Source organism: Schistocerca cancellata, chromosome 5 (assembly GCF_023864275.1).
Source record: "Schistocerca cancellata isolate TAMUIC-IGC-003103 chromosome 5, iqSchCanc2.1, whole genome shotgun sequence".
In the NCBI taxonomy this organism is placed as follows: domain Eukaryota; kingdom Metazoa; phylum Arthropoda; class Insecta; order Orthoptera; family Acrididae; genus Schistocerca; species Schistocerca cancellata.
This window is the reverse complement of record NC_064630.1, coordinates 117,795,884-117,809,054: the sequence shown is the minus strand read 5'-3', so window position 1 is coordinate 117,809,054 and position 13,171 is coordinate 117,795,884. Positions and strand designations below refer to the sequence as shown.

The following is a 13,171-nucleotide window of genomic DNA, read 5'->3' as shown; positions in this document are numbered from 1 at the left end:
TAGGGCTGTTAAAACAGCGGCTGCCACTAGCCGCATTCTGTTAGTGAATACATCGGTGTTATCTTGAACCCTGTCCAGGACGAGTAAACAGGGACACTCCTTATCACGGCTTTGTTGCGTTACTATGTTATGCAACAGCCTGACAGCAGTATATAAACGCAACTGGTACTTTTAGGTCGCGTTAATGTGACAGTAACTTCTGATGTGGAAACTTCTTGGCATAACATGTTGAATAAGTAGTTTCCGATGTACAGTCAAAACTCTAATGTGTTGTCCATGCTGTCGCTGACCTGTTGGCGCAAACTGTGTTCCTGCCTTGAGTGCCTAAAATAACATTCTACTGTCAGTAAGTCACAATGATATACTACTTTTTTTTCTTTGTAGTTTAAGCTGCAGAATGAAAGTGTAACAGCCAATGAAATGTTTCACATGTTACTGCATATTTACGTAGTTGCAGATAGTACGACTACACTGTGGAAGTTACTGGTCTAAGTGTCTAAAAACTTGTTGTTTCATCAGTAATAGGACTGTCTTAACGCAGCTCTTCATTCATGTCACTTTACAGCTATACTCCTCATTTCAGAGTAAGTGCTGTATACAGCTTCATCAACGATGTACCTTCTTACTCCTGCGGCCGTCTCCCATGATTTTTTTCTTTTCGGTTCAACCTAGTAGAAGAAATAGTGGCAGTAGTAAGAGTTTTATTCATCTGTAGGATACTGAACATGACTTGGTACTACGTAAGAACAACGAAAGCAACACAATTCATGTATACAGGCATTTACGTACTTACAGGTCTAGTTTGACAAGGCTGGGACAGGTAGTCGACTGCGATCTTATTGTAGAAACCATCCTGGCCTTCATCTGTAGCAACTAATGGAAATCACGAAAGCCTAAGACGGGGAGGCCAGATGAAGATTAGAGCCCGTCTATTTAAAACAAAACTCACTCTTTAGTTTGTCCCAAGTATACAATACTGTTTTAAAGAAGTTTTTTAATAATGTAAAAAGCGCGAGCTACGCTGTTGATTCATTTCTCACCCCCAGTCACTGCATACACTACACACACGCTATCAGTTAATGTCAGGAGCTTAGTGAAGATGTCTGGTTTCCATTTTGAGTACCACTACTTCCCATTTTCTAGCATGAAAAACTAAGTACCATCCCTCTATAGCAAGTGAGATGCTGAGCTCAGAAATTTGATAAAACGTTAGTATTATGCATTGCATAGCTTTGGGATAAGTTTCGCAGGAAATAAAAAAAGAAAAATACATTGTGAAAGTGTTAAGTGAAATTACTGATGTTTTATTTTCACTATTATTACTGGCATTATATTCTTCACCAAACTCTTACTCTGTGTTTTCTAAGTAATATGTAGAATGTCTTGCTTAACTGATCCTTTCACTGTATTTTTAAACAAGTTTGTTTTAATTATATCATTAATCTCCTTGGGTAGCTTATAGTACAGTTTTATTCCTTGGTACAAAATGCTGTTTTGACTTTTATGTTTATTCTTTTTTGGTTCAGTCTAGCTCTTATTCCAGGGTAATGGACAGTTCTGTTTGTGAGATAATTATCAATGTTATTTTTAATGTTTGCAACTTATCGGTAAATGTACTCACCTGCTACACTTAACATTCCCAGTAACAAGTTTCTGATGGTGTTGAGTCACAGTCATGTAATATTTGAGTGTGTTTATTGTATTTATCTTCTGTGGTATGTGTTAGTCTTGTTTATGGGCATTGGACTGCCTTAACAGATATGGCGTGTTAATGGTCTTAGAACTTTCAGCATTGTACTTGTTAATAGCACAAAAGCTGAAATCTAGATAGTACAGAACAAAAATATTGTAATAAACAGTCAAATGATGAGTATACTTTCAATATTATGTAACTTAAAGACACTGCAGTTACACACTGATGACAGAACTCTAAAGGCATAACACGTTGATGACATTCTGTTTGCAAGTATCTATGTGTGTTCACACCACTTCAAATGACAATCATTATTCATTACTAGGAACATTGCATTTGATCTGCAGCTTATAGAGGTGCTATCTACATTTGATTTAACAGTGTCATATTTTCTCTTCAAATTGACATTAATGGCACTTGTTTTCATTACGTTCAAAGGCACTTTATTACACACTAACCAGTTGTAAATTTCCTTGAGGATTTCATTTGTTTTTTCTGAAAGAAGTGTTCTTGTTTTCTTAGTGGCAATAACATTGCTGTCACCAGCAAAGAGAATTTTTTCTCCATGACTAGCACTACTGGGGAAGCCATTTATCTATATCACGAAAAGTATTGGCCCTAATATGCTATTCTGAAAAACTCATGGGTTATTATATTTGATTTCTGATAAATGTTTCATTAACAACTTAGACTTATTTGAGGTATGTGTTATATCTACTCTATGCACCCTGTCTGCTATATGTGACTGGAACCAGTTATTAGGTGTGCCTCTTATTGAAAATGTTTCTAGTTTCTTCAGTAGACTAGTATGATCAACAGTAGTGTGTCCACCGCCAGTAGCTGAGTGGTCAGCGCGACGGACTGTCGATCGTAAGGGTCCGGGTTCGATTCCCGGCTGGGTCGGAGAGTTTCTCCGCTCAGGGACTGCGTGTTGTGTTGTCCTAATCATCATCGCTTCATCCCCATCGACGCACAAGTCGCCGAAGTGGCGTCAAATCGAAAGACTTGCACCAGGCGAGCGGTCTACCTGATGGGAGGCCCTCGTCACACGACATTCATTCATCAGCAGTATCAAAAGGCTTAGAAAGATGTAAAAATCTGTCCATCATACACTCGTCCTTGTCGCCATCATCAAGTAACGCTTTTGTGAATCCTGCTATAGCTGATTCTGTACTTCTGTCACTTCGGAATACTGTGATTAATGTAAAAGGTTGTATTTATCCAAACAAGTCATCAATTTGTCTTTTACAACTGGTTCTAATATTTTTGAAAATGGTGAAAACAAGGAAGTAGGTCGGTAGTTTCCTTTGTCGTCTGCATGACATTTCTTTAGTAGATGTACAACTATTGCCTGTTTTAAATACTCCAGAAATTTCCCCGGTGTGAATGACTGCTTTATTATTTTTGCTAAGGGAGCTTGCATATTCTGCATGCGTTGTTTCATTACACACATTGGTACTTCATCTAAGTCTATTCACCGTTTATTTCGGTTTTACTGACTTCATGCTCTTCTCTTGTTAGTTGCATCATTGTACTTACAGTATAATTATTTACGGATGATATGTTAGGGTTCAGGAATTTTTGTTGCAATTTCTTTGCAAAGTTTGAAAAATGCTCATTTGCATAGTGTGCTACTAGGTGTGGATCATTTATTACTTCATCCCTCTCCTTTATCTGTATGTTATTATGCCTCTGTTTATCTCTGTTTCCTTTTCAGTGACTTCTCCCACTGCATTGCTTTTATTCTCTGCATTGTATATTATTTTGTCATAAAATAACTTTTTGCAGCACTCAAAAATTTCTTGTATGGCTTTTTGTACCAACGATAGAAATTTAAGACCTCTAGTTCATTTAGACTCTTTTCATGGAACTGAGGTACTCAATGGTCTGGGAGGAATTTTTAGTACTTCCTGTTGTCCATTTATTTTTGTGAGACATTGATACAAATGTGGGTACTTATGGGAATTGTGTTTTCAAAGTTAAATTTAAGTCATGTAGATAATTTAGAGAATTTCGGATTTACGTTGGTTTTCCTGTACACTTCATCCCTAATGTGGTTTGCTAGTCCTCTTGAAAAATCTTTTATTTTGATTTCTGATGAATGCCTTTTTAGTCCTGCAGTACAGGGGTTTTTTCATACCTGGTTTTACTATTATTATTTGGTGGAAGTGATCTGATATTTAGCCAAAGACGTTACAGCTACAGTACAGTTTTCTGTGTCTAAACCTGTGCTGTCATGGCCGATTACTGATTCAATCATTGTAGTAACTTCATTGCATTATTGCTTCTTGTTTCATTTATAGTATATGTGTTACATTTATGTCTCCACACAAAATTGTGTTGCCTTCTGGGATTGAGACTTTATCTAGAAATTATGTTAATTTATTGGAAAGTTGCCACACTGCAATTGGGAGATCGACTTTTTTGTCATCGGTCTTCTGACTGGTTTGATGTGGCCTGTCACGAATTCCTCTCCTGTGAAAACCTCTTCATCTCGGAGTAGCAACTACAATCCAAGTTCACACTTATTTTCTTTATGTATTCGGGTCTCTGTGTTCCTCTACAACATCCTCTAGTACCATGGAAGTTATTCCCTGATGTCGTAACAGATGTCTTATAATTCTATACTTTCTTCTTATCAGTGTTTTCCATATAATCTTTTCCTCTCCGATTCTGTGCAGAATCTCCTCATTCCTTATCTTATCATCCCACCTAATTTTCAACATTCGTTTGTAGCACCACATCTCAGATCCTTCGATTCTCTTTTTTCCATTTTTCCCACAGTTCATGTTTCGCTACCGTACAATACTGTGCCCTAAATGTATATCCTCAGAAATTTCATCCTCAAATTAAGGCCTATGTTTGATACTAGTAGACTTTTCTCGGCCAGGAATGCCCTTTTCTAGTGTTAGTTTGGTTTTGATGTCCACCTTTCTCCGTCCTTAATTGGATATTATGCTGCCTAAGAAGTATAATTCTTTAACTTAATGTACTTCGTGCTCATCAATCCTGGTGTTATGTTCCTAGCTGTTCTCAATTCTGCTAGTTCTCATTATTTCTGTGTTTCTTCGATTTACTCTCAGTGCATATTCTGTGCTCATTATACAATTCATTCCATTCAACAGGACATGTAATTCCTTTTCACTTTCCTTGACTGCTTAATAAAATTTCGGGCATGCAGCCGCGTAAATTTCACTTCTTCTGGTATTTCAGCTATATATCGTCGAGCCATCTTCAGAGAGATCTAAGGTGATTTCAAAGTAGTGTAGGGACCGGAAAATCGTTTTAAATGTTCTTAGTATAAAACTGTACGCTCTCAAACGAAGAAACGTAACCAATATGTCCCTGTGGTAATCAGTCAAGTCGTGCAATCAACTGGAATAATAATCCGTATGTACTTAGAATGTGATAGTCACAAAGGCTCCATCATATAAGCAGGTGGCAGACTTGGATGCATTGGTAGGCTATTGGGAAAACGCAGTCAGTCCACAATGTAGATTGTACACTAAAGAGTCGTGCGACCCATCCTAGAATATTGCTCTAGTACAGGCCGCAAAATGTACATGGACATTATCGCCCATGGTCAGACTGATTAAGAAATCAGGGTTTTCACTTAGTAAATCGATGGCAGTGCAGAAAGTAACTCGTGTTTCCTTGTCGCTGGGTTTACGTATCTGAGCTGACTGCAGTTTATAAGGATTCTTCATAATCATTCTTCATAAACTTCTTGGACCCACCCACAAAATGCGAGACCGTTGACGCGCCGAGCATCGAGGACCACGTTCGAAAGCTTCCCTCGCTCTCTGAAAGTTTCTGAATGTGCGCACTGCTCTCGTATCACTAGCACTGTCTTCACGCTTCTTCATCCAAGCCAAATCGCTATCCCAAGACCGTACGTGACAGACCATGCCAACACTGAAGTGTCGTCTAGAAAAAGGTTGTGCTTCCGTCACAGACTTAGTTCGGCAGTAACGACGAACTCAGGTAACACAGTGTTATGCGATACAACGCTCCATCGTTCCTAGCATACCAAATAGCATTGTCTCCTGTACCCTTTGCCTCTTTGCCGCTCAACACAAATTACTGCACATCCTCATTGTTCAAGAGAGATTTGTCTCAGCCAGCTCCGCTCCACCATGTATGTGGGGAACGTCAAAAATAGGACTAACCAGAGATATTGAACGTATCCAGACAGAGCACAAAACGCTGCAGTGTTACGAAACAAACAGTTTCGTAACAGTTTAGAGTATTTCAGTAAAATTCCTACTATCTTCACTTTTAATAATCGTTGTACATCTGACAAACATAAATAAACAATAACAGCGCACATTTGAATCAGGATACTCGGTTTTATAAACACTTAGGAGGGGATCCTGCATATCAGGATAAAAGTTATGGTTCTAAACACGGGTTTACAGCAATTGAGTTCTTATTAAAACCACTCACACAAAGTAACTGGTCCATACTCTGATACATTATGCATGAAGTTGGTGGAGCATTGGTGAAGTAGTGGTGGCAACCGACGTGGCGGCTAACGGTAATCACGGCTCTTGATATTTGAAAGCCCTTTACAATTTCTTCTTGGCGACGAATTTTTAATGTGTTAGAGCCATTTTCTGTTGCCGAGAGTGCCACGCAACAGCCAAATCCACATCCGAGGCAAAATTCCTTGCAAAACGGCTTCCAGCTGCCTCCCTTGGCACCGTCGATGTGTACTCTGCAACGGCTAGCCCCTGATTGCCTATCGTTCCCACCAAGTAGCCGCGCAGTTCGACCGCCAAAATCACCTTTTACATCACGCCGAGCCACTTCCGTTGCGGAGGGATTTCTCTTCGTCTTTTACATATCACAAACACAAATGCCCTCAGCATGAACCAGCTTCCAATATACAAAGTTTTTCTTCTAAATATACACATATTATAAAATGTAATTATTTTCTACATCGTTTAGCTTTTTCCACATGTACATCACAATACTTTAAATATCCTGTCACAAATCATTGACCTTAACCAACAAAGAACGCACACTCCATAATCGTAGATACACAGTTACCCAATATAAACCTGCCACTGATCGCTATAAGTGTTACAAGCCATACACTCACAAAGATGGTTTGCCACTTGCTATTTTAGATGTTGTAACAGCAAATTTTAGGTACCTAGACAGTCCTCAACTGCTGAAGAAGAGGCACCAATGTTAGCACTGAATAGGGGATCATGGAGGAACTGTATAAGGGGGGCTATGCTCCAGACTGAACGCTGAAAGGCATAATCAGTCTTAAATGATGATGATGATGATGATGATGATGATGATGATGGGAAAACACAAAATACAAATCAGAGCTACAATCATCATATGTGGATGCGTTGTCCAAAAGCAGTTTTGTCTCCTCAATTTTTGTGAAGATAGCTGCATATGATGCCTGTCTAGTGTTCAGTAGTGGAAATGTAGGTAGGATTAAGTGGCTGCAGACACTATAAATTCATCCAGTGCATTCACTGATACTCAGAAACATCGATGAACTACGACTGGACAAAGTTCAGGCAGCAGAAGGAAAAAAATGCAAAAGTTGGCCAGGCAAAGGGGGCAGAGGAAGAGATTACTCCAGAAAGACGAGGAAAATAGTATAGATTACGGATATTGACAGCATTAGTCACTAAAGATATAGCAATGTTGTCAAAAATTGAAATAAAAACTTTAAATGCGAATTGTCATAAACTGACTTTCTTGAGCTATAATGTACCTTTTCTCGAGAACTATGAAAGCTAACATCATGAAATTTGGCATAGTTCTTAAGAATTACTTACTGAATATTCCTGTGCAGCTCTTTTCTCTTATCTTTCCCACGGGAAAAGTTCTCCTTTAAAATTTGAGAAAAATAGAGCAGTTCCAGCTAACACAATACTGAAAAACTAATTTCAAAGGAACTATGATCTTAAATAAAAATCTGTTACACTTATTGTATTAGTCTCTGACGCAGATGTGAACTGAGAAATTCCAGTTCTATTGCTTTTTATTAGTTTACAAGGAAAGGAGCATTATAGAAACAATGGTGATTAAAAATTTCAGTGCTTATAAAATGCATGTCGATGAGCATTTTCAAACAAAAATTTCACAGAATATCAAGAATTACGTCCTACATAATAGTATTAAGTTTTATTGTTTTAGCTGTACTATTTTTGGAAAAATGTATTTTTAAGTACAAAAATGCATTTTGCTCTACTTCTCTACTTAAGCAATAATTTTTAATATTAATAATGAATAATATTTTGTAATAACAGAAGGGAAAGAAGCGCTAATATGTTGCACAATGTACCGACTGACGCGCATGTCACAGTGATTTTGGGGTGTAAATGTAGATGTATACTTCGCCGGATGATAATTATGGAAATTAGTATCAGTAATTTACAAGTGTTGTCCCACTCTAAGATCCTCTGGTACCCGCCCCGGGTGGTCTGTGCGAAGCAAGCATTGGAGGACGCGGCACACTGCATTTCCAGTTGGGGGCTGCACTTCCCCGTATTCTGAGGGGTTCATACAATGGGCTTAAGTGCCTGGAGGAACGACTGACGTTGGTCGAGTTTCCCCTATTGTGTGCAGCGGGAAACGACCTGTGAGACGTCTGAGTGTAGCCGCAGTTTATGTGTTTACCGTTCTGGCGCGTCCGGAACGAAGACTGCTGGCACCGACTGACTACATTGTCCTCTTGATTCTGAGAATACTTGTGGACCGTGCCCTGCGGCGTGCGAATGTCTGGCGCCGGATGGCCGATGGACTAGGCATGTTGTTTTCGTAGCTGGTCAAACGGCAAGTTAAATGCCCTCAGCTGAATAGCAGAGGCATGATGGGTCGACTTAAACTGAGGCTAGTTGACGTCATAACGCCCTGCTCGAAATTGGAGAGAACGGTCGCTATTGGCGCGAATGATGTTCTGAGACTATGTGGAGCAATTTTGGAATCAGCACTGAATGCTGATTCGCGGTTTTCGATGAGAGTAGGGAGTTGAGCAATGTTGGCTTCGCTCTTGCGTTGCGCGGGCGCAGTAGGATTCGGGATCTGATCTTCGTCGGAGTCGGATGGTCTCGCGACTTGGTCGCACTTTTTTCGGTAGAGCTTAGAATTCTTTGACAGCCTTCGAGGCCAGGGGTTGAAACAGAGTTGCTGCACACCAGAAGTCGGCGCCTACATCATTACAAAGCCGCCTACCGACGAACTGCTACAAATTTCAGGATTGGTAAAGTATTTTGCAACTCTGGCATTGTAGGACCTATTAATTTAATACTGAAGTCCTCTGCAGGACGCGCGCTCGCCTTGACACAAATCCACCTTGCTAGTTTCTCCATGTGATCCCATTTGAGCTCTCACTACTAATCGCGATACTGCTATATAGTCGGCAGATTAATACGCAACTGGCCATTAAAATTGCTACACCACGAAGATAACGTGCTACAGACGCGAAATTTAACCAACAGGAAGAAGATGCTGTGATATGGAAATGATTAGCGTTTCATGGCATTCACACAAGGCTGGCGCCGCTAGCGACACCTACAACGTGCTGACATGCGGAATGTTTCCAACCGATTTCTCATACACAAACAGCAGTTGACTGACGTTGCCTGTCGAACCGTTGTTGTGATGCCTCGTGTAAGGAGGAGAAATGCGTACCATCCCGTTTCCGAGTTTGATAAAGGTTTATCGTATCGCGACATTGCTGCTAGCGTTGGTAGAGATCCAATGACTGTTAGCAGAATATGGAATCGGTGGGTTCAGGGGGGTAATACGGAACGCCGTGCTGGATCCCAACGGCCTCGTATCACTAGCAGTCGAGATGACAGGCATCTTATCCGCATGGCTGTAGCGGATCGTGCAGCCACGTCTCGATCCCTGAGTCAACAGATGGGGACATTTGCAAGACAACAACCATCTGCACGACGAGTTCGACGACGTTTGCAGCAGCATGGACTATGAGCTCGGAGACCATGGCTGCAGTTGACGCTGCATCACAGACAGGAGCACCTGCGATGGTGTACTCAACGACGAACCTGGGTGCACGAATGGCAAAACGTCATTTTTTCGGATGAATCCAGGTTCTGTTTACAGCATCATGATGGTTGCATCCGTGTTTGGCGACATCGCGGTGAACGCACATTGGAAGCGTGTATTCGTCATCGCCATACTGGCGTATCACGCGGCGTGATGGTATGGGGTGCCACTGGTTACACGTCTCGGTCACCTCTTGTTCGCATTGACGGCACTTTAAACAGTGGACGTTACATTTCAGTTGTGTTACGACGCGTGGCTCTACCCCTCATTCGATCCCTGCAAAACCCTACATTTCAGCAGGATAATGCACGACCGCATGTTGGTGGTCCTGTACGGGCCTTTCTGGATACAGAAAATGTTCGACTGCTGACCTGGCCAGCACATTTTCCAAATCTCTCACCAACTGAAAACGTGTGGTCAATGGTGGCCGAGCAACAGGCTCGTCACAATACGCCAGTCACTACTCTTGATGATCTGTGGTATCGAGTTGAAGCTGCATGGGCAACTGTAACTGTACACGCCATCCAAGCTCTGTTTGACTCAATGCCCAGGTGTGTCAATGCCGTTATTGCAGCCAGAGGTGGTTGTTCTGGGTACTGATTTCTCAGGATCTACGCACCCAAATTGCGTGAAAATGTAATCACATGTCACTCCTAGTATAATATATTTGTTCAAAGAATACCTATTACCATCTGCATTTCTTCTTAGTGTAGCAATTGTAATGGCCATTAGTGTGTTTGATTCATTAGGACCTCCAATCATTATCGTCAATCTATTGCATCACAGGGAGTAGGAGCCCCTCGTTCTCGAGCCAACTCGTATTCTCATAATGGTTCAGTATACCCTATCCTTTAACCTACTGTTTGTGTCGATAATTATGTGCATTTATGTTCTGATGTATATTAAATCTCAATGTAATATTTAAGCCGCAAATCATTTCTTAGATATATGCAGAATCCCATTTCCTGTTGCTTATTATGACAAAATTCTCTTTTTTTATCTGAGTAGATTACAATTTTTATTAAATTATTGGGACTGTGCACTCCTTATTTTACCACCTAGCAGGGTCCACTATCATTTCCTTCCGTCACCGTTGTGCGCATAATACATTAGGTGGTAGATAAGGAGGGGGTCGATTGCATGTCTTATTCTAATGCAAAATTCGTCAGAATTAAAGAGGTACAAACTCTTCTCCACCCCGGAAACTCGCAATGTCCTTGAACTGGTCCATGTCCAGGGATCGGATATCTATCGTCGAGGAATTTTACGACTGGTAGAACGTTTCTGACTTGTCTACATAGAATTGGTGACGATGTTGAGAAATCGTGTCACTTTGAAGTGCAGCATTTTGTAAAACTTTCTTGGGCTGCCGTAATAATTTTAACTTGGTTTTTGAAGTTTTGTCATGCGATAAGTTAACATTGTTGTAACGAATTAGCGTAGAGAGTTTGTAGGTAACGTTGTCTCTCACTTGTTTACAATCGTAAGTTACCCAGTACTCTCCTGATAATAATCAGAACGCTATATTGTGTTTCAGATATCTACAGAGGCCGTAAGATGGATTCAGTTGAGTGCTTCAGCGCTCCCTCGTGGCTTGACAAAAGCTACTACCACAAGATTTTAGTACTTGAAGGTGCGGGAGGGGAGATTGAGGTGGACAGAGTGGACTACAGATGTGGTGCTGCTAGGGGCCAAGGTTTCCTCAGCTATACGGTTCACGTTAATGTACACTACAAACACTTTTACAAGTTAGAATATAAAAAATTGAAGAAAACATTCTTTATAAAGCTGTATAACTTCGAAACTTATATAGGGAAGATGGTTAGGGATTTTGGTGTATACAGGCGTGAACATGAACTGTATGAGAGAGTTTTCCCAGAAATGAACAGTCTACTCATAAATTCATCAGGCGTAACCGCACGCGGCGTGAAATGTGACGATGAAAGAATTCTAGTTCTAGAAGATTTGGCCGATCGCGGCTATTGTGTGATGAACAGAAGACTGCAGCTAGACAAATCCAGTTCAATTGCAGCCCTAAAATGTCTCGCTGAATATCACGCAGCTTCTGTCATTCTGATGAGGAAATACCAAGATTTTTCTGAAAGATACAAGAAATTGTATCTTATTCCAGAGAATTTAGTGGGTATTGAATTGCACTACGGATCTAGCTTCGATTCAGTCGCCACTGCCGTCGGAACGTGGCCAGGATTCGAGCACTATGAACATAAAATACGCAATTTTTACGAAAAACGGTTGGGTGCATTGTTACATGAAGAAGACAGCGATTCGTTCAAGGTGTTAAATCACGGCGATCTGTGGATAAATAATATACTGTACAAGCGTAGTACGGAAACTGGCGAAGTGCTGCATGTGAAACTGGTAGACTTCCAACATGCCGCTGTCGGTCGTCCAACGAACGATCTACATTATTTCATTTTCTCATCTCCGCAAGAAGAGGTAAGAGAGAAGTATTTGGACATGATGCTAGAAGAGTATCACAAAACTTTGATGTCAACCTTAAGTGCCTTAGGTGATGACAGCTGCCAGTATTCATTGCAGACTCTGAAACAAGATTTTGAGGATACTTTAATGCTGGGTTTCTTTGCAGCTAACGTCGTTCTCCCAGCTGTCCTACAGGACAACACTGAAGCCTTCGACATTTTCCAGACTGACGAGACGACGGTGACAGAAAAATATCGTGTCTCCTTGAGTGGACTCCGGTGTAATGAGCGTTTCAGGGAAGTTTACCAGAAATTACTTCTATATTTCGACCGTAAAGGGTTACTGTAGCTTATTTGTTAGTGCCTACTGGATGAAATAAACAGCTGAAATAAACATCAGAGGTCACTCCACACCAATCTCGCTGACTTAAAATGTATAGAATCCGAAGCTATATTGTATCAACTTTCCTCTTATATTTTTTAACCTTTTTTCCATTATCCTAAATAATGGTTGTTGCAGTTGAAAAATATTTACTCACAGTGCTCCCTCCATTCCCAGATAGACTAGCCCAACCCACTTCAACACCGTACCCGTAGTACTAACTGACTACTAGCTATACTCGGGTATCACTTTTATTTGTCTTTAAGATGAGAAATGATAGCGGTTAATTTTCCCAGATTCTATTCATTACAGCGATGTATTTAAAGTATAGAAGCAATCATCGTTGAAAGAATTTTCCGCAGCGTTCTTTAGTTCAGCAAAGAGATTTTCGCTTTTGTTGCTTTCTCTTCCTGTTCGCTGTGTCATATCTTGTTAACTGCCTTCCAGGATTGTTTACCTTCTCTGACATACATTTCACAACATATATTTAAGAGAGCATTGTTCTCATCTGTCCTACACATTTTATTCGGCACAGCCTTTTTCTTCAAAACCTGTATTCAACGCCAATTGTCATGCTTAGTTGCTACACATCCACACACCACTCACTAGATT

General features: G+C 40.6%; 1 protein-coding gene across 1 annotated transcript; it reads left to right on the top strand.

The window, feature by feature from the left end:
- Positions 1-205: 205 nt before the first annotated feature.
- Positions 206-12,553, top strand: LOC126188168 (uncharacterized). Its single transcript, XM_049929684.1, has 2 exons — positions 206-346; positions 11,274-12,553. Exon 2 carries the CDS (start codon positions 11,294-11,296, stop codon positions 12,524-12,526), a length of 1,233 nt encoding a protein of 410 aa, XP_049785641.1. The 5' UTR covers positions 206-346; positions 11,274-11,293; the 3' UTR covers positions 12,527-12,553.
- Positions 12,554-13,171: the final 618 nt, after the last annotated feature.

What these genes read in the sequence shown, in the direction of transcription:
- LOC126188168 (XM_049929684.1), top strand. Translation starts at nt 11,294, where the DNA reads ATGGATTCAGTTGAGTGCTTCAGCGCTCCCTCGTGGCTTGACAAAAGC.